This window comes from Pomacea canaliculata, linkage group LG8, assembly GCF_003073045.1.
Source record: "Pomacea canaliculata isolate SZHN2017 linkage group LG8, ASM307304v1, whole genome shotgun sequence".
NCBI classification, from domain to species: domain Eukaryota; kingdom Metazoa; phylum Mollusca; class Gastropoda; order Architaenioglossa; family Ampullariidae; genus Pomacea; species Pomacea canaliculata.
Window position 1 is genome coordinate 6598967 of NC_037597.1, and position 19311 is coordinate 6618277.

The following is a 19311-nucleotide window of genomic DNA, read 5'->3' on the forward strand; positions in this document are numbered from 1 at the left end:
GTCAGTATAAGAGTTACAAAGTAAAGGTCATCTGTAAGTAGTCAACATAATAGGTTACTATATACAAACCATCTGTAAATAGTCAACATAGTGTGTTAATAAATAAATATCATATTTGTGAAACGTGTTTTAGTCAGATTGCTTGAGTGCAACAAAAACAAAAGACTAATATAATTATCTTGGATATAATATCTATAGATATCATTGCTCTAGATGACATCACACATCTCTAATTCTCTCGCTCTACCCTTCCTTCTCTATGAAATACTGTATATATCTATTACACACACGCACTTGTACGCGCAAGGTGACTCTATCCGTTTATGTTAAAAGTACCCAGATGCAACCATGGGTGGGGAAACAGGCTGCACACATCAATACAAGGAATCCTATTTTCCATTAGAGAGTTATCAGTGAGTTGCTGACCAGTCTCAACTTGCCAGTGCTGAATGTCGGGGTCATAGTGTGGCGCAACCGTCGCCATGTGTCATCTTCTGCAAATGCCAGACTGAAGTTCATTGGGTACGGTTTTGCTCTCTTGGAAACCTCCCCCTGGTTACAGATTTTTTTCAGCACATTGTAGAAAGCTAGTTAGGTATAGAAGTAATGTGGCTCCTTTAATTCATCAAGCTATTATCTGTCATCTACTGTACTATTTATTATCTATTATCTATTAGATTAACGCAGTATTGTCTTGATTTAACAGAAATCCATGAAAGTACATTACTTTTTTTAAATAACAAAGACTTACATGGCTGTAAAATTCTGTCAAATCAAAATTTCATTGTTGCACTATCTAGCCAATCCATCAACACAGTACTGAGTACATGTACGCTTTTTTAATCACAGGTTGCCTTAAAGGAAGCGATCTGAAATGTTTTCATTACCCTGTTTGTAAAGTTGGTGAAGTCTTTCAGGAACACTTCCTTCACAATGTCTAGGTCAGTTGTGAGTATGACTGGACTCCTCATAAAATAGACACTTTGAAAGCAGAATGATATACAGATAACTGAAGAGCATACTAGAGGACAAGTAAACCAAGTTTTCCACCAAGTTTATTACATCATGAATTACACTTGTAACAGTCCTGTGATGGTCTTCACTGACACACGTTGAAGATCATTTAGTTTAACGACACATGCAACACCATTAGTGATCGTGTTGGTAAATGGAGGTTCACTCAAGGGTATTTTATATCAGCAAAGCAATCTGTACAAATCCGTCGTAGTTCCAATCCTGCTTTACGGTTGTGAAATGTGAACTCTGTTTGCCGGTGCGTCGAAGAAAATCAAGACACTCGAGAACAAGTGCCTAAGGAATCTGGGATCTTGTACAGGGTCAAAATACCAACCCTGACTCACTTATTATAGGACACCGTTAACCCTTATTAACAGCAGAAGGCAGACCTCGTAAACGGTTGACAAACGTTTGACATCCGTTTGTCGGTCAGTTCACTGCCTGATGACAGCTGATGATATGTGACTAGTGAGCCTATAAGACTGTGCATGTGCAGATGCTCCATCTGCATTATGATGTTGGATCAACATGCTTTTAATATTATATTAGTGTAATCCATTATTAGATTAATATATCAAATGCATTTATGATTTCGCTGAAAAAGATAAAAACCTGCGAAAAAAAACTTACCCAAAGATCTTCCCGTACTGCCTCTGCCAGTCTCGTGCAACTTCGAATATTCCCTGCGAACATGTGTCACTGAGATATCATTACAAATCACAACCTGAGATAAACCAGATTCTACAGTTTGTATGTCTGTATGATCACTTTGAAACTACAACGACGGCTTTGTTTGCTATGTAATAACTACCCAGGACAAACGGCTTATTTTCTGCCGCTAGCTGTTATAATAATAATTTTTTAAAAAACATGGTACAAGGCTTCACTCGTCTAATTATTTGTGTATAACCATTTCCAGGACGCAGTGTATTAATTTTTTTTATTCCTGATATACCCTAATCAGGTTAACTGCTCGTGGCAGTCACACACATTTGAGGGATAGAGTGATACAAATTATGTTGCCAACTTATTGATTTCTCTCTCTGTTTCTCGGTCTCGGTCTTATCGATTTTCAATACTAGAGCTATGGCAATATTTTCTGTTACTACTATCTTTGGTCTCACCTTCCTCCATATCTCCAGAGTGTTTCCGAAAAAGGGAACAGGCTTAGGTCCAGGGATGTCACGGTTAGAAAAGTGAGAAAATGTCCACGTGCCATACCTGAGGCAAATGGTTGAAACGATGCGTGCAAATCATAAATGTTACCGTCCGTCAGAGTGAACAACATTTATTAACATTTTAATAAACCCCCGCCTCCCCCCTACACGCACATACACAGAGGCAGATATTTTCTTACTTGATTAGAAGTGCCGGCTACATGCATATAGAATTTAAAGTCCAAGAAAATTAAACAGTAGGTCATGTTTCGAAAAATGTAAATGTACATAATTGTCATCACTTTGCTACTTACATGTACACAAGCACAATGATCACTAGAACCATCCCAATAGGCACAATCCAGTCCGTTATTTCCATCTTGTGCAAGTCCCTGTCATGTGAGCCTCGCAGTAATCACTTTGCCCTGAAAAAGTTTTTTAAAAAAAACAAAGTCAACTTTCTGCTATTTCGTACTCGGGCTTCTGCCTTCATGTAACCTCCGCAGTTTCTTTCATTGCACAGCAGTGCTTGGCATGCTCAGAATATCAAATAGGACAATAACATTCATGTCAAAACCTTCCACGCAGCAAGAGCTGAGCTTAACTGAGCTGGAAAACTAACCTCGTCTGCTGGATGAAAGTTCAGCTAAGGTCTAGTGTCTGAGGGGAGCGTAAGGCTTATATAGCACAGGACACCAACCTTCATGCTACACCAACCTTGCTCCAGTATGCTCCCTCTCTAATAATTATAGAAGCAGCTAATCGCAGTTTGTTGGATGCAGGGTGCATAGACGTTGGGTACAGCTGTACTCTAACCGATTTCTGCATTGGTACAAGTAGGACACGGCAGTTCACCTTTCACTTGCATGATCCTGCTGGATAATTATTCATGACCCTCCACGCCTCCAAAACGTGAGCTTGACCTTTGACCTCCGTAGGTTTTGATGTCGGCCAAATCTGAGCAGCATCTCAGCAGCGTCTGTTTTCTGTAAATAGATTGTTCGCTGACTACACTCAACAAAAGTTGGTTTCAAAGCGCAGCCTTGTTATTTCTTCGTGAATTTTCTAAATGGTAGTCGTGAATATTAGCAGCAGACCTCTAGAATTTCAGAGAGGAGTGATGCTGTAGAATTTCCATCTTGCATACGAATTGCTCATTTTGTCCGTTAAAAGAAAATGAATAAAGGGAGGGTTGTTTAAAGGGAAATAACCGTGGGTGTTTCTGTAGTTTTGACAGTTACCTACCATAACTTACCTCTGTGTGTGTTCTGTATACAGTAGTAATTTAAATTAAACTGGACTGTCCAGAACCGACAATATTTTATAGCATGAACTCATACTTTAAGGATTTTCACATTTTAGCTTTTCAGCTGATCAGAACCTGCTGTTGTAGTTATTGCGGTTTTGTCTTTGCTGTTTTCAAACTCTCTGCATGGCTGGCTGTGATTGGTTTATTTAAAAAGGTAGTTTCGTTCAGGGGAAAAGTGAGTCAGTAAAATGAGTAAATGATAATTGTATTCTTTATCAAACACTGGGCAAGATCGTCGCAGGTGGCGCGCAATGGCTGCTGTTGTGTCTCCCAAACGACCTGCACTGGAGTAACTAGTGATAAGATAGTACCCGTTAAGGAGTGGATGATGATGATGATGAACTTTCTAATAAATTCTTTAGGTGTAGAGTACGTAGGTACGAATATAAGAATATGCGGTACAACCTATAGGGTTTAAACTTTTAAAAATATTTTAATTGATCACATAGACTTTTGCCTGCAGAGATTCAACATTTGTATTTTTTCCGAGTGCCGCCTTGTTCTGAGAGTATCGGCAACAAAACACCATCCAACCGAGCCCTTCTACACTAATTATAAAGACAATGACACATTAAGCCCGCTTGGTTCTACAACCGACTCACTCATATACAAAGTAAATTACAGACACACGTTATAATACTCATTGTCAGGTCATTGCATTAAAAATAAAAGCTCCTATGAAATCCAATTTCCGCACTGACATTGAAATATAATTTTCCAAGGAAATTTTAGAATAAAAAATGTATAAAATCTTTATCTTTTTTTATTTTTAATGAAATTTTTTTAAAAATCAAATGTTGAGTGTACTTGTGGTAGTCGTATTATGGATATTTTCTTTAATAAAAGACACATTTTTTACTACACCACACCCACACATCCGTATACAGAAACATATATACTTACGCAGTTTCGCACACATACACGCACGCATGCATACATACAGAGACACACATGGATTCGCCAAACTTCGTATCCTGATAGATATACACACGCCTATCTCCACCCACCCCGACTTTTTTTTTTTTTTTTTTTTTTGTAGAAAGCAAATATAAGCCAAAGCTTTTCTATTCTGTACACAGAGTTGTATCATTACTCTCTAGACTAACTGTGTCTCTGACAACTCATAATTATCCCTTTACTTTGTTTGTAGCGACATACAATTATTTTCACAGAATAAAAAAAATCAATTTCTCGAATAACCGAACTATGTGCTGTATTACGGATCATGTGACTTCGCACATAAATGTGACCCCAACGAACCTCACTCCGAAGAGCAGTGGTAGTATCATTGATTATGAGACATATCAACTGATTGCAAAAACCGTACATTGTCGCATCATTCCACTACTTTTCTTTATCGGGGCACCCACCAACATCCTCAGCATGTTCATCTTCTATGGTCAGGGACTCCGAGACCGGATGAACCTCTGTCTTTTCTGTCTCGCCTTCGTCGACCTCCTGTATGTAGCAGCACTGCTAATAGGTGTCTCCCACTGCTTAGTGCGTGTACTTACACCTGGAGGAGAGCAGTTGTGGAAAATGTTAGTCTTTAAACACACATCAAATTTTGCCTATGGGTTTGCCTACTCGTCCGGTTGTCTGACGATGATCATCGCCGTAGAGAGGTGCGTGTGTGTGATGTTTCCCATGAAGGCCGCCACACTCATCAGCACGAAGACGATGGCGATAATCATTTCGGGAACACTGTTACTGATACAAGGTCTGTGCGGTGTATACATCGTCAAGGAGAGCATTTCATCCGTGGCAGATCCGATCACTGGAGAATATTTTCTAGTTTTAACGGACCTGTACCTTACCAACAGTTTTTTTTCAGAATTGTCGAAAGTATCGTCTTGTCAGTTGTTTCTTTCTTGACTTTCACCGCGATATTTTTATCGACATTTATGACAGTAATCAAACTACGAATCGCTTTGAAATGGAGAAAACTAACAACCAGGTCAGTAATCACATTTCTCACCTTAATGCAGAAATACGTTATTTCGATGAATAAATGTGGATATACATTTGTCTGTTCATGGTAAAGTCGTAACTCAGATTGTTGTCCACATTGAAAAAGTCGTATGGCATCAGAAAGATGCATTTCAATGAACCCTTGTAAAACCCAGGTAAAAAGGACTCTTTCAAGATATTCCTGTAGAGCAGTCCCCTATCTTGTTGCATTAGGGAAACATTCTACACTTTTATGTATTTGTATCAATATTTCCACGGTGGTCGACAAACATGGATCACGTAAAAACTAACCACGGACGTGTATAGGTGGATTGCTATCTGCCGAGACCAAGCCTTAGCCTCTTGCGAAGTTCTCTGCTTCTAGTCTCGGCGAGCTTCAACAATGAATGTGACTAGACCGGAAGTTTTGTACACACCTGCCTCGTTTTAGTAGTTAATCTGAAATGTGAATAAACCGGAAGCTTTGCACACACCAACCTCGGTTTAGAAGTTAAGTGGGGGGAAAAATCGTCTGCCAGCAGTCCAGTAAGACAAGTTCGTGGCCTACCTCGTTAGCCACATCTTTCTTTTCTTTTTTCTGTACGTTGCTACGCTTTGCACAAATATAAAAATTTAATCCAGAAGTGCATCAAGTTGTCTAATATTTGTAAAGCATATTTCACAAATCTGAAACGTGTGAACAATTTAAAGCAAATAGTAATTTTACTTTTCTTGGCAATCTAAAGACAAAATATACTGAATTTCGCCTTCATTGCAACAATATTTCGTTTGTTATGTTTTGTCATTTTCCTTTGTGTAGCCACAGCGGTCGCTTCTACTTTAAAGGTCAGTCGGTGTTGATGAGGATGCTGGTTATAGTATCTTGTCTCTACATTCTGTGCACGGCGCCTAACATGCTCCTGGTCTTGACTCGCTTCGCTGTCCCAGAGTTCCGCGCAGATGGTCTTTACGGCAACCTGTTCTTCGCAACCAACACAGTGGGTCTTGCTATAGCCATGGTCAACCCATCGGTCAACTTCTTCGTCTACCTCACCATGTCGTCTCGCTTTCGTCACGAACTAAAGATGATGTTCCGGCGTAGTAAGCAGCACCGCGATCTCATTTAAAACACTTTTTAAGCTACAAAAATAAAATGAGTAGGAATATTTCGTGAAGTATTAGTTCCATTGACTCATAAAAGAGACCAAATCAAGGTAAGCATAAATAAATAGAAAATAATAATAAAGCTACTGAACGTTAGTTTATCCAGCATGATGTCGCGCCAGCAAGTCTTAAACACTTAAAATAATGGCTTTCATTTGGCACATGTTGACCTTACTATAAATGAGACAGGTACAATGCCTAGTTTTGGCTCTTGGTGGCATCCGCTAGTTTCGGACAGTGGCTTCGTTCAACAGGACACAACACCGGACTTACCCGTAAGAATCGTTCATATCTTGAACTGGAACATAAACAATCCTGATTTTGTACACGGGTATGACATTGTATATTGTACAGAGACTTTTTTTTAATTTAGCAGTAGGCTGGAGTGTTTCTCTGACTGAACAATACTTCAGTCCTACTTCTAAACTAACCTCTAGAGGACGAGCTTCTGGAGGTATCCTTGTTTGAGTTTAAAAAATCTATTTAGTGAGTTTGTACATTGACTGCTATGTACGGTCGACGATTTGGTTTTATTGAAGTTTGATAAAGTAGATTTTGGTAGTGATAGAGATGTGTTTTGTGGCGTTTATGGGCCACTGTATGATATTCAGGTCAAATCGAATACCTGCCTTGTTGAACAGTGCATTCTACATTGTATCTGTAGTTTTGAGAGACACTGCTGGTACCTACTTGGTGGTGATTTTACGGCTACAACGGAAAACTATAATTCTGCATGATTTGACAAAGAAGTTGATAATGATATTGCTGTTCTTTGAGACTTGTACAAACATTAAGAAAAGGAAAATCAAACTGCTTCATCTTTTGGAAAGCTTCTACTACAATTTTGTAATGCCTGGGACTTAACAGTCCTAAAATGGCACCTGTGCTGTAGATGAAAAAGACCGAAATACGTACATAAACAATACGGGTAGAAGCACAATTATTTTATTTGTTCTAGAGCTATTGGGCACTGCCAGTTTAGTGTAGAGGTAGTGGAGCGATTTGAATGGAAGCACCTGCCCTTGCAGCTGACCTGGACATAGTGACAGTAAAAACACAACCAGTAATTATAGGGAAAAGTATACACGCATGGGTAAGGAATTATCCGTAGAAAACCACCGAAAGTCAGCCGGTAAACAGGTGTCACGTTTAGAAACAGGTGCATCGGAGCTGAGATACGATTCTCACTAGCAGGCGCTTTAGCAAATTGAGCTACAAACAACCACCAGAACAGTTTGTATCCAACATTTTAAAAGGAAAACTATGTTTGCTTCTGTTGAAATAGATAAAACGCGATCTTAGTCATATTTATCTATATTCGAGACGTACCTACTTTGATAAATTATCTGCTGAATAAAAGTCTGGGTTGGACAACTGAAGGACCGCATTCACTCGGAATTTTGCCTCTACTTCAGGAGTGGGCAATTAATTTTCCCAAGGGACGGCATGAGAAATTGGGAGGGTTTTAGAGGGCCGGACTAATATAGTTAACTCAGTTTTACCCAATACTGTATATATAGTATATATACTGGCGGGCGGGCCAAGCGGGCTGGCCGGTCAGAGACAGGAGGCGGGCCGGATCCGGCCTGCGGGCAGCCCCTTGTCCAGGTTTGTGCTAGACATATCTTCCCTCGACAGTGGTGATGTTTCTACAAGAACTTTACTTGACCCTTTGCTTCATTCGACACTTTCGACCACTGTCTGCTCCTTCAAATATTCCACATCCCCTACTGGATTTCTGGATCCGCACTAGCATGATTCAACTCATATCTGATAACACCCAGATGGGCATTCTCTGTACACGCGCTCCCAACACTCTTGTCTGTGCGTTTGCTCTTACTGAGCTTGATTACTGCAACTCTTTGCTCGCTCATGTATCGTTCATAAACTCCACAAGTACAGAACTGTGCTGTTCGATTGGTGCTTAGAGCTCGGAAACGAGACCATCTCACACCTCCCCACTGGCTACCCATCCGCAGTTGCATTCAGTACAAACTGTCTGTGCTGGTGTTTTTAAATTACTTTGCAGGCTTCTGAAGTATTTCTCTAAACTTCCCTTACCCTACGTATCAACCAGAAAACTGTGCTCTCCGTCTGATGACTTTATCCTAACTATTCTTGTCACCAGAACAACAATATATGGTCCTCTTCCATATGCGCCACCTACCATTGAATCCTTTGAAAGTGTGCTAAAGACTTATCTCTTCCTTCAGAATTTCTCCCAACAACAGTCCACTCATTGCTAGTCTTCACCCCAACCTCCTACACACACACACTTTTCTTTAGTCTACTGGCTACTTCCTTGCTCGTTTGCTTCTGTAGAATCTCAATACTTTCGGCTCTTTTTCCCTTCTATTTGTCTTTTGTCAGTCATCAGCACAGTTGTTTATCTCTCCGTTCTTTGTATGTTGTCTGTATCTCGCTGTTCTCTAAAGTGTGAAGAGCACTTTCCTTACGAGCGTATGTGTTATTCAAATCACACATTTATCGTGTTAATCACTTGGTCAGTCGCCCGGGGTTACCTGGCCCGGTACAATTTTACCCTCACCGAGCTATGTACTGGCACAAGTGTAAGACCTAACGGGGACAGCATTCAATTATCCTCTACTCTTGCATGATCCGGCATGAGAATTTGCCATGAACCCCCCCCCCCCAACACACACACAAATAGAAAAAATAGTTTGTCCTCTTCCGGTTTTGATGTGAACTCATTTTCACCTGTGCAGCATCTTAACGGTATCTGTGCTGTATGCGGCATCGTGAATTTTTTTATACGAGTTTTCTTTTACGATTTCATCTTCTTTCACATAGGGTCACCATATTTGTAGTTAGTGTGCTGCAATACCGTGAAACCTCTTTCCCTTCCATATTCGCCATTTACCAAATCCTCGAATCCTTAAGACTGGCACTAAAAGACATTTGTTTATAAGCATTGCTCCTCAACGCAAGTCTGTACACGAAACAGTCTCCGCCCTTTCAATTATGCAAATGTACAGCCGCAGCCGTTAAACTCGTGGTACATTACAACCTAGTCCTTGTCTAGTCCACGGTGTGCCCTCGACTTTACACAGCTTCATTTACAGTTTGGTTGTATTGTAAGCGAGTTGTTTAGTGGTACAAGTCGCCCTTTACAAGGAGGAACAAATGTTTTTGCTCGCCTTTTCTCGGTGGCTATGACCTAGTGAGTGTTGACAGCCAGTCTGCAGCTCGTGGAAATGCACAGGGCGATGCTACACGACTCTGGCAAGCACTGGCCTCAATTTCTACCTCCTAGAAAAAAATTTTCTTTACTTTAAACACACCCATGCTGGCATCGTTTCTCCTTCTCTTCTTCCTTCATACTCTCATTCAAACTTGTGCGCGCTAAACATGTGCTTCACTTTTACCTCTGGTGATGAAAAACCTCTGTGAGAACGAGTCACTCATTAATTGTTTATTATGTCAGATACTTGATATTAAATACTAAAAGTTTATGCTGTAAAGTTAAACAATCTTGTTCAGTTGATACGAAAATGAATGTTATAATTTCTTATGGCGACTGTGCGGGGTTCTTTTCTCGCTAGCTCTTAACTACTGTGGGAAGCAATGAGTGGTTTTCACCTGACTTGTGTTTAACGGCTGTTTGCTGAATTTACCTTCTTCAACTTATCACAAGCAACTGCGTGGTTTTCGTCTGATTAACTGCGGTGTGAAGCGAATGTGTGCATTCCGTTGGATACCAGACTGCTGTGTGCTGTTTTTTCTATTGTATATCTCTAGAGAACTCAAGAGTTTTCTGGTTATTTAAGGTTTCCCAAAGCTAAGAATGCTTCCTGGCCTACGTATGTCTGCAAAGTGGTGCAAGGATTACTGTTTTCTACAAGATACAAAAGAGGTTGAAGTGTTTGCCGGTTACTGAAAGTCTCAGACAGCTCAGAAGGTTGACTGGTTGCGTCAGGTTTCCGGAGATGGGAGGTTTACTGGTTACTGGCGTAGTTCCGCTCCCACTAGGATAGGCTTGATAGGCGAGGACACCATCGACGACTTCTTGAAAGAGATGGTTTCCTAAGAACGAGTTCATAGAAATCTTTAGTAATTTTTATGTAATATTCGGAGGAAAAATTAAAATAGCTGTGACTAGTAAACACACAAGTATTTGTGGGCGCCCTTCGTCTATAGTTATAGAAGGATTTGTTTTTTTATTTGTGTCCTTTGTCGACAATTACTTTTCATTCACCTGCATAACTAAAGGCCACAGAGGCGATCAAGAATTCTTAGACTTCTGAACACAACGAGACAATTGTTTCCACTTTCACCAACACACATTCGAAGTCGAAATCACACGTTCTTTCAGCGCACATTAATTACTTACTATTGTTTCCGGAACTTTAATGAACTTGAACCGTCGTATGATCGTTACAGCCGCCATCTTGGCCTCGTACAGCGCCAGTCGCATGCCGATACACTGACGGGGACCCGCCCCGAAAGCCAACTCTCGTAACAGAGTCGAGATGTTCTCATCGTCGAACCTTAGAAAACAGCAGATGATGAGGAAGACAGGAATGAATAGTTTCTGATTTTTTAAAGTGTTTTTCGTTCTACAAATCTCTATAATCCATTTAACGTTTTTAATAATCACAATAATTATGAGATGACTCAGTAACCTTCTGAAATCGATCAATCGGTCAGTCAATCGGTCAGTCAAGTAACCAACACTGCTTACCCATTTGACAGCTTCTTTGCTAGACATCTAACTGCAAACAAGTGTATACTCTTTAGTTAACTAGTATATAATACAAATATTTATGAAGAGCTTCATATTCACAAAGCTGATTCGAGAGTTGTAAGTGCGAATCCTGTCATTCCTTTTTTAACCAGAATTCTTAGTGAGGGGAGCAAAACTGAGTGACAGCAGCATCTGATGAATGCCATTGCTAGTCTTTTATTTGTTCTCCCCACCTCTCTGGGATGAACTTGTGATGTTCAGGAAAGATATCCTCGTCTTGCATAACGCCATAGATATTAACAGCAATAACGCTTCCAGCTGGAATAACAACACCTTTGATAGTTCTTGTCTCCGCTGCCTGACGAGCAACCCTGGAAGAAGTGTTCAACTTTTAGAGTAACTTAAAAGACGTACCTAGATTTATCAACATAAACAGGAATTTCACGCTTCGTTTCACTGTGTCCTGTGGGGGAGAAAGTCGATGAGCTATCGGTAGAGTGAAGCCATTACAGAGACATCAACCGTGTAGTAAAGTGACTCGTCAGCAATAACTTGAAAATGGCGGGATATGAGTAACTATTGGGTGGGTTGGAAACTGAACGAAACGACAAGGTGACAATAAGGTATAATCATAAAGATCTCACAGGACAGCAGGGGGAAAACACCGCAACGTCTCCCGAAGAGTATTGTCCAGGTACTTGATGCCCATCACGTTCTCATAGGTAGGTGGAGCCTGGAACATAATTATCGTCTTTTTGCTAGTTTTGTGTTTTTGCAGCATTTCCGCAAACTGATTTTTTATTGGGGTCTCTAGCCTTATACAATGTACAGCTATATCAGACACAAGTGTGTATATATATATTAGACACGTAGTCAACAGACAGCTATTTGTATATCAAAGAAGTGTTCTGGATGGAAACTGGACAAAGTCTATGCCAGTCGCCTGAAGGTCAAATATTATGATGGTTTGACACCTTTGTCACATTAATTTTCTTCTGTTCGTATGTCACGAAACGGCTCATAAAACAGTCTATCAATATTAATTAATAGTCTTACATTTGCTGTATTGTAAATTTCTTAGAGGAAAACGTTTCTGATATCTGCTATTTCTTATCACGTGTTGATATTCTTTATTAAAGATTGTTTTATGGACACTAAAAGACCGTTTAAGTGCTTGGAATAAATCGTGTGAAGCGGATATTTCTAGTCAGTTCCTGTGGGAGTCACGTGCACTTACGTCACCAATAGCTGCGATGATCTCTTTGTATAGTTTTTCCTGCTTGTCGGGATTGAGGGCCAGTAAGTAGACCATGTACTGTAAGGTCGCCGCCGTCGTGTCGTAGCCAGCCAGTAAAATAGTGATACCCTGAGCGATGATTTCAACCTTCGTCATATCTGTTAATCATACATTATATATATTCTGAGGCACCTGGAAATTAAGATGTGTAATAAGTTTTGTGCGCTGGGGTGTGTTACTGTAACACAAAGATAGTGTATGAGAGCAGCCGTTTCTTGTCACAATTATTTACAATCATTTTCAGTCCTCAGATCAGACACCGTACTTTTTTTTTTTACATATGCCTTGCATTATCGCTTTTTATCTTTCTAATTAATCTCTGACTACTCACGTTTGTCTTGAGGCCTGGCGGCTACCTCGGCTTTTGATGCTTCTGCATCCAGCATCAGCTGCAGGAAGTCCACTTTCACCTGTAATAATACATCTTATTACAGTAGCTTCTACTTTTTCTTTCACTGAACTAAGTACAGAGGAAGTAACCTCTAGCCAGCATCATGAAATATTCACACAGCGTAGGGTACAATGTGAAGGTCCAGTTTCCTCAGCAAGGAGGAGAGCGATATCAGCGTAGAGATTGCAATAACAATATTTGGGTCTTGATGCTGCGCATTACAAATGCGCAAATTCAAGGAAATTAAAGTGTCAAACATCCACTAGAATAGCTAATGACTGCTACGACTCCCGGATTACGTTAGCGGTCACGTGACTTACGTTTGCGCCGTTCTTCCTTCTGTCCTCTAGATGATTTTCAATTATCTGAGCAAGGTCCTTTCCTGCTGAAACGCTGGTCCCCCCGAAAAATGAAAAGACTGGCAGAAGGAACGGAAAAATCACTGCAATAAGATAACATTGGGTGAGTGCAGACTGGTAAAATAGCACCACCATAAGATCTTTCGTTCTTTCAATGAAAACCATGGCTGTAATTTGACTTTTGGTTAGGAAAATTTGTTTTTCGTGTAGAACCTCAGGAAGGTGTCACCTATCACGTCAATAATACATACATGTACAGAGATGCTTATTTTTAATCATTGATTATGACAGTTTATTATTCTATTACGCACTAAAATCTGCGACTTAATTCTTCAAAATAATAATTATGGAATCAGGGCTTCTGCTTACGCAAAAAATTGCGTACAGTACGCATTAAAAGTTCGGAGGACCCCTTCAATTTTCGTCAATGGGGTCCCATTCAAATTTGGGCGAAGAACAGGGACCCCTAAAAATCTGAAGAAGGGGTCCCTGGGACCCCAAAGAATTTAGCCTTAGCAGAAGCCCTGTAGAATTTAAGAATTTGTCTCGTATTTAGTTATGTAGCTGTACCACAGAAGCTTTTAGCCTGACAGTCCATCGGAGAACCAATGAAGAACACTCATGAAGTCTTTATCAGAAACTTTTGACATGCATAAATAAATGCACACAAGTATTTGCATAATTTTTTACTCACTTAAAAAGCCTTCAAGAAATCCAAAAGTACTCGCTTTTCTTAACATGTTCATAGCCGCTTGCAAGAAAGCATCATTCTCATTCTTCAAAAAGTCCGTTTCCATGCCAAAGGCTGTTCCGGCAATGACATCTATAGTGTAGGCTACAAATACCCTAGTGGACACAGAGATCCGTGGTCAGTGATGACTTCACTTTAGGTAAAGGTCCACTGGCATAATGTTAAAGGTTTCCCAGCAGAATGTAAAGGTGTTCTAGTTCAATGTTTAGGTATTCTAGCCTAATGTTAAAGGTCTACTAGCAAAAACTTAAAGGTATGCTAGCATAATGTTTACAAGTTTACAGCTTTGTTGCCTTAGACCCATGATATAATAGATGACTAAACATGAAAACAGGAACGTAAATGATTAAGTTTGTCACAAATAAGTTTTAAGATTTGCATGAGACAATAATCCAATTAGTAATGTCGACTTCACGACCTTCATGGCCTTAGAGTTTAGGATTAAAAAATTTAGTCAACTGTTTAATGACGAATATGCATATCTATAATTTTAAAGCGAATGGCAAGATCAGGGAAAAACATGTCTCTTGGTAACGGTAATTGGTACATGTTGAGCAGTCAGGTTGTTGTATTGCCTACGTTTCTAGGGGTCAACATCTTTGTGAGGTCAACGCCAGTCCTCCACCCTTTAAATAGTCTGTCCTGTCTGTCTGTCTGTTTTCTTTTTCACACCATGTGCATACTTTCACAGACCTTTTGACATCGACAAGCTCTCCTTTCTCTGTCAGCCTCTGCAGAAAGTGAGACAGGCCCTCACAACACCGGCTGATATGTGATCCATCTGTAAGTAGTCAATGTAGTGAATAAGTAAGTAAAGACCATCTGTCAGTACAGTCAGTATAGTGAGTTACTAAGTAAAGACCATCTGTCAGTAGTCAGTATAGTGAATAAGTAAGTAAAGACCATCTGTCAGTACAGTCAGTATAGTGAGTTACTAAGTAAAGACCATCTGTAAGTAGTCAGAATGGTATGTTAATAAATAAATATCATATTTGTGGGACGTGTTTTAGTCAGATTGCATCAGTGCAACAAACACAAAAGAATAATATAATTATCTTGGATATAATATCTATAGATATCATTGTTCTAGATGACATCACACATCTCTAATTCTCTCGCTCTACCCTTCCTTCTCTATGAAATACTGTATATATCTATTACACTCACGCACTTGTACGCGCAAGGTGACTCTATCCGTTTATGTTAAAAGTTCCCAGATGCAACCATGGGTGGGGAAACAGGCTGCACACATCAATACAAGGAATCCTATTTTTCATTAGAGAGTTATCAGTGAGTTGCTGACCAGTCTCAACTTGCCAGTGCTGAATGTCGGGGTCATAGTGTGGCGCAACCGTCGCCATGTGTCTGCATCTTCTGCAAATGCCAGACTGAACTCCATTGGGTACGGTTTTGCTCTCTTGGAAACATTCCCCTGGTTACAGATTTTTTTCAGCACATTGTAGAAAGCTAGTTAGGTATGGAAGTAATGTTGCTCCTTGCATTCATCAAGCTATTATTTGGATGAAGTGTCTGGGGATTAAAAGTCTAGGGGATGAAGTGTCGGGGATGAAGTGTCGGGGATGAAGTGTCTGGGGATTAAGTGACCGGACACCATCTACTGTACTTGTTATTATCTATTATCTATTAGATTAACGCAGTATTGTCTTGATTTAACAGAAATCCATGAAAGTACATTACTTTTTTTAAATAACAAAGACTTACATCTCTGTAAAATTCTGTCAAATCAACATTCATTGTTGCACTATCTAGCCAATCCATCAACACAGTACTGAGTACATGTACGCTTTTTTTAATCACAGGTTGCCCTAAAGGAAGCGATCTGAAATGTTTTCATTACCCTGTTTGTAAAGTTGGTGAAGTCTTTCAGGAACACTTCCTTCACAATGTCTAGGTCAGTTGTGAGTATGATTGGTCTCCTCATAAAATAGAACACTTTGAAAGCAGAATGATATACAGATAAGAACTGAAGAGCATACTAGAGGACAAGTAAACCAAGTTTTCCACCAAGTTTATTACATCATGAATTACACTTGTAACAGTCCTGTGATGGTCTTCACTGACACATGTTAAAGATCATTTAGTTTAACGACACATGCAACACCATTAGTGATCGTGTTGGTAAATGGAGGTTCACTCAAGAGTATTTTATATCAGCAAAGAAATCTGTACAAATCCGTCGTAGTTCCAATTCTGCTTTACGGTTGTGAAATGTGAAAATCAAGACATTCGAGAACAAGTGCCTAAGGAATCTGGGATCTTGTACAAGGTGAAAATACCAGCCCTGACTCACTTATTATAGGACACCGTTAACCCTTATTAACATCAGACGGCAGACCTCGTAAATGGTTGACAAACGTTTAACATCCGTTTGTCGGTCAGTTCACTGCCTGATGACAGCTGATGATATGTGACTAGTGAGCTGTGACGACAGAGCCTGCCTACATAAGACTGTGCATCTGCATTATGATGTTGGATCAACATGATTTTAATATTATATTAATATCGTCCAATATTAGATTAACATATCGATGCATTTATGATTTCGCTGAAAAATACAAAAAAACTGCGAAAAAAAAAAACTTACCCAAAGATCTTCCCGTACTGTCTCTGCCAGTCTCGTGAAACTTCGAATAATCCCTGTAAACATGTGTCACTGAGATATCATTACAAATCAGTCTGAGATAAACCAGATTTCACATTTTGTATGTCTAGCTCTTACAGATCACTTTGCATTTTCTGACCCTAGACCTGCACACACTTAAGTGTAAGAGAAGGACAGAGCAAGCTACAGGGGACACTCTGTCTTGTCGGGTAGTCAGTGTCCCGATTCTTTTCATTGATAAAGTTGCCCATAGGTCCAGCAGGTGAACTGCGAAGGGCTGTGTAATAATGCTTGACATTTAAAGGCTTAGAGATTCGTGTAAAATCGTCGAAGTATTATTAGTCCTGTTTAATTCACATCAACCATCTCGTGTTTATATGATTTCACTGTCGAAAGATGGTAAAGACAACTAGAACTATTGACAAGTAAAAGAGAGCAGAGATGGGTTGATAATGTAATGAGGAAACTACAACGACGGCTTTGTTTGCTATATAATAACTTACCAGGGTAAATGGTTTACTTTCTGCCGCTAACTGTTATAATAATAATAACAACAACAATAACAACTAGAAGAAGCTTCACTCGTCTAATTTTTTGTGTCGCTAACCATTTCCTGGACGCAGTGTATTAAAATGTTCTCTTCCTGATGTACCCTAATCAGGTTAACTGCTCGTGGCAGTCACACACATTTGAGGGATAGAGTGATACAAATTATGTTGCCAGCTTATTGATTTCTCTCTCTGTTTCTCGGTCTCGGTCTTATCGATTTTCAATACTAGAGCCATGACAATATTTTCTGTTACTACTATATTAGGTCTTACCTTCCTCCATATCTCCAGGGCGTTTCCAAAAAAGGGAACAGGCTTAGGTCCTGTGATGTCGAGGTTAGAAAAGTAAGAAAATGTCCACGTGCCATACCTGAGGCAAATAGTTGAAACGATGCGTGCAAATCATAAATGTTACCGTCCGTCAGAGTGCACAACATTTATTACCATTTTAATAAACCCCCGTCTCCCTACACGCTGTCAGGGAAACGCTGTTTTAGATCACACTTTCACTCACTACACACACGCGTCCCCTTGCGTGTTCTTTCAATCACATATCACAAAGATTTGTCGAGGGCAACGAAACTTTAAATCAATCAACATTAACTAAATATACACAAAGTCCGTAGGTCTTCCACACAGCGACCTGTAACTCCAAACTGTCGTATGTTTTGAATAAATCGTTAGTCTTTGTTACTCACACCCAAAATGAAATCCTCCTTGAATTGCACATGCACAAGTTCCCCAAAACGGACAATCCATACACTCTAGTCCGCTACTCGTCCTTTCTCCCAACCGTCTCTGTATCCACACGTACAGTCAGACAGTTCCTCAGTTTTCCGTCCGTTCTCTCTCTCTCTCCAAAAATCTTCTCCGTCCGCTTCTCATCACCTCTCCGGCGGTTACGTTGGGATTCCACACTCCCAATGAGTCCCTTCGTAGTTCCTTGACTGGGCAAGCAACTAATTTACTTCTTACCGGTCCCTGTTCCACACGTACAGTCAGACCACTTTCACGCCTGTCCCGTCGTCTGCTTCTTCCAAAAATTTTCACTCTCCCCACAATCTAAAACTACGTCATAAAATGACGTCTGTTCTGACGCTAAACACGACGCAACCAAAAACACTCTCCGATACTGGTAAGGGCAATAATCTCTGACAAACAAAAGACAGGGGCAACAATCCCCTGTTCCTAACAGACTGGTCCGTGACACACGCACATACACAGAGGCAGACACTTTCTTGATTAGAAGTGCCGGCTGCATACATATAGAACTTAATAGTCCAAGAAAATTAAATAGTAGGTAATGTTTCGAAAAATGTAAATGTACATAATTGTCATGACTTTGCTACTTACATGTACAGAAGCACAAGGATCACTAGAACCATCCCAATAGCCACAATCCAGTCCGTTATTTCCATCTTGTGCAAGTTGTCATGTGAGCCTCGCAGTAATCACTTTGCCCTGAAAAAGTTTTTTTAAAAAACATAGTAAACTTTCTGCTATTTCGTACTCGGGCTTCTGCCTTCATGTAACCTCCGCAGTTCCTTTCATTGCACAACAATGCCTTGGCGCCCTCAAAATGTGAAATAGGACAAAAACATTTATGCAAAAGCTTCCACGCAAGCAAGAGCTGAGCTTAACTGAGCTGGAAAACGAACCTCGTCTGCTGGATGAAAGTTCAGCTGAGGTCTAGTGTCTATAGGGGAGCTTAAGGCTTATATAGCACAGGACACGTCAACCTTCATGCTACACCAACCTTGCTCCAGTATGCTCCCTCCTAATAATTATAGAAGCAGCTAATCGCAGTTGGTTGGATGCAGGGTGCATAGACGTTGGGTACAGCTGTACTCTAACCGATTTCTGCACTTTTACAAGTAGGACAGGGCAGTTCACCTTTCACTTGCATGACCCTAGAATTTCAGAGAGGAGTGATGCTGTAGAATATGCATCTTGCATACGAATTGCTCATTTTTTCTCCTTAAAAGAAAATGAATAAAGGGAGGGTTGTTTAAAGGGAAATAACCGTAGGTGTTTCTGTAG

At 40.1% G+C, this 19311-nt stretch overlaps 2 protein-coding genes across 3 annotated transcripts in view; both read right to left on the reverse strand.

Moving 5' to 3' along the window:
* Positions 1 to 2911, reverse strand: part of LOC112571315 (cytochrome P450 3A24-like) — a 21806-nt gene extending 18895 nt beyond the window's left edge. The window contains exons 1-6 of one of the 2 annotated variants that reach the window (XM_025250229.1): positions 2797 to 2911; positions 2489 to 2599; positions 2142 to 2238; positions 1648 to 1700; positions 888 to 981; positions 427 to 552 (exon numbers count right to left, since the gene is read on the reverse strand). In XM_025250229.1, coding sequence (XP_025106014.1) covers positions 427 to 552; positions 888 to 981; positions 1648 to 1700; positions 2142 to 2238; positions 2489 to 2553 — 435 coding nt within the window. In that variant the 5' untranslated portion in view covers positions 2554 to 2599; positions 2797 to 2911. The remainder of the gene's footprint in view (positions 1 to 426; positions 553 to 887; positions 982 to 1647; positions 1701 to 2141; positions 2239 to 2488; positions 2600 to 2796) is intronic. The other variant, XM_025250226.1, reaches the window with a different exon arrangement.
* A 7095-nt stretch (positions 2912 to 10006) lies between these two features.
* LOC112570338 (cytochrome P450 3A24-like) lies at positions 10007 to 18689 on the reverse strand. The gene is made up of 14 exons (XM_025248728.1): positions 18625 to 18689; positions 17545 to 17641; positions 16706 to 16758; positions 15959 to 16034; positions 15418 to 15532; positions 14794 to 14881; positions 14044 to 14195; positions 13311 to 13432; positions 12931 to 13009; positions 12540 to 12697; positions 11947 to 12035; positions 11536 to 11673; positions 10949 to 11105; positions 10007 to 10641 (listed from the first exon to the last, which is right to left on the reverse strand). Exons 1-14 carry the CDS (start codon positions 18687 to 18689, stop codon positions 10561 to 10563), a joined length of 1470 nt encoding a protein of 489 aa, XP_025104513.1. The 3' UTR covers positions 10007 to 10560.
* Between the last annotated feature and the right edge of the window lie 622 nt (positions 18690 to 19311).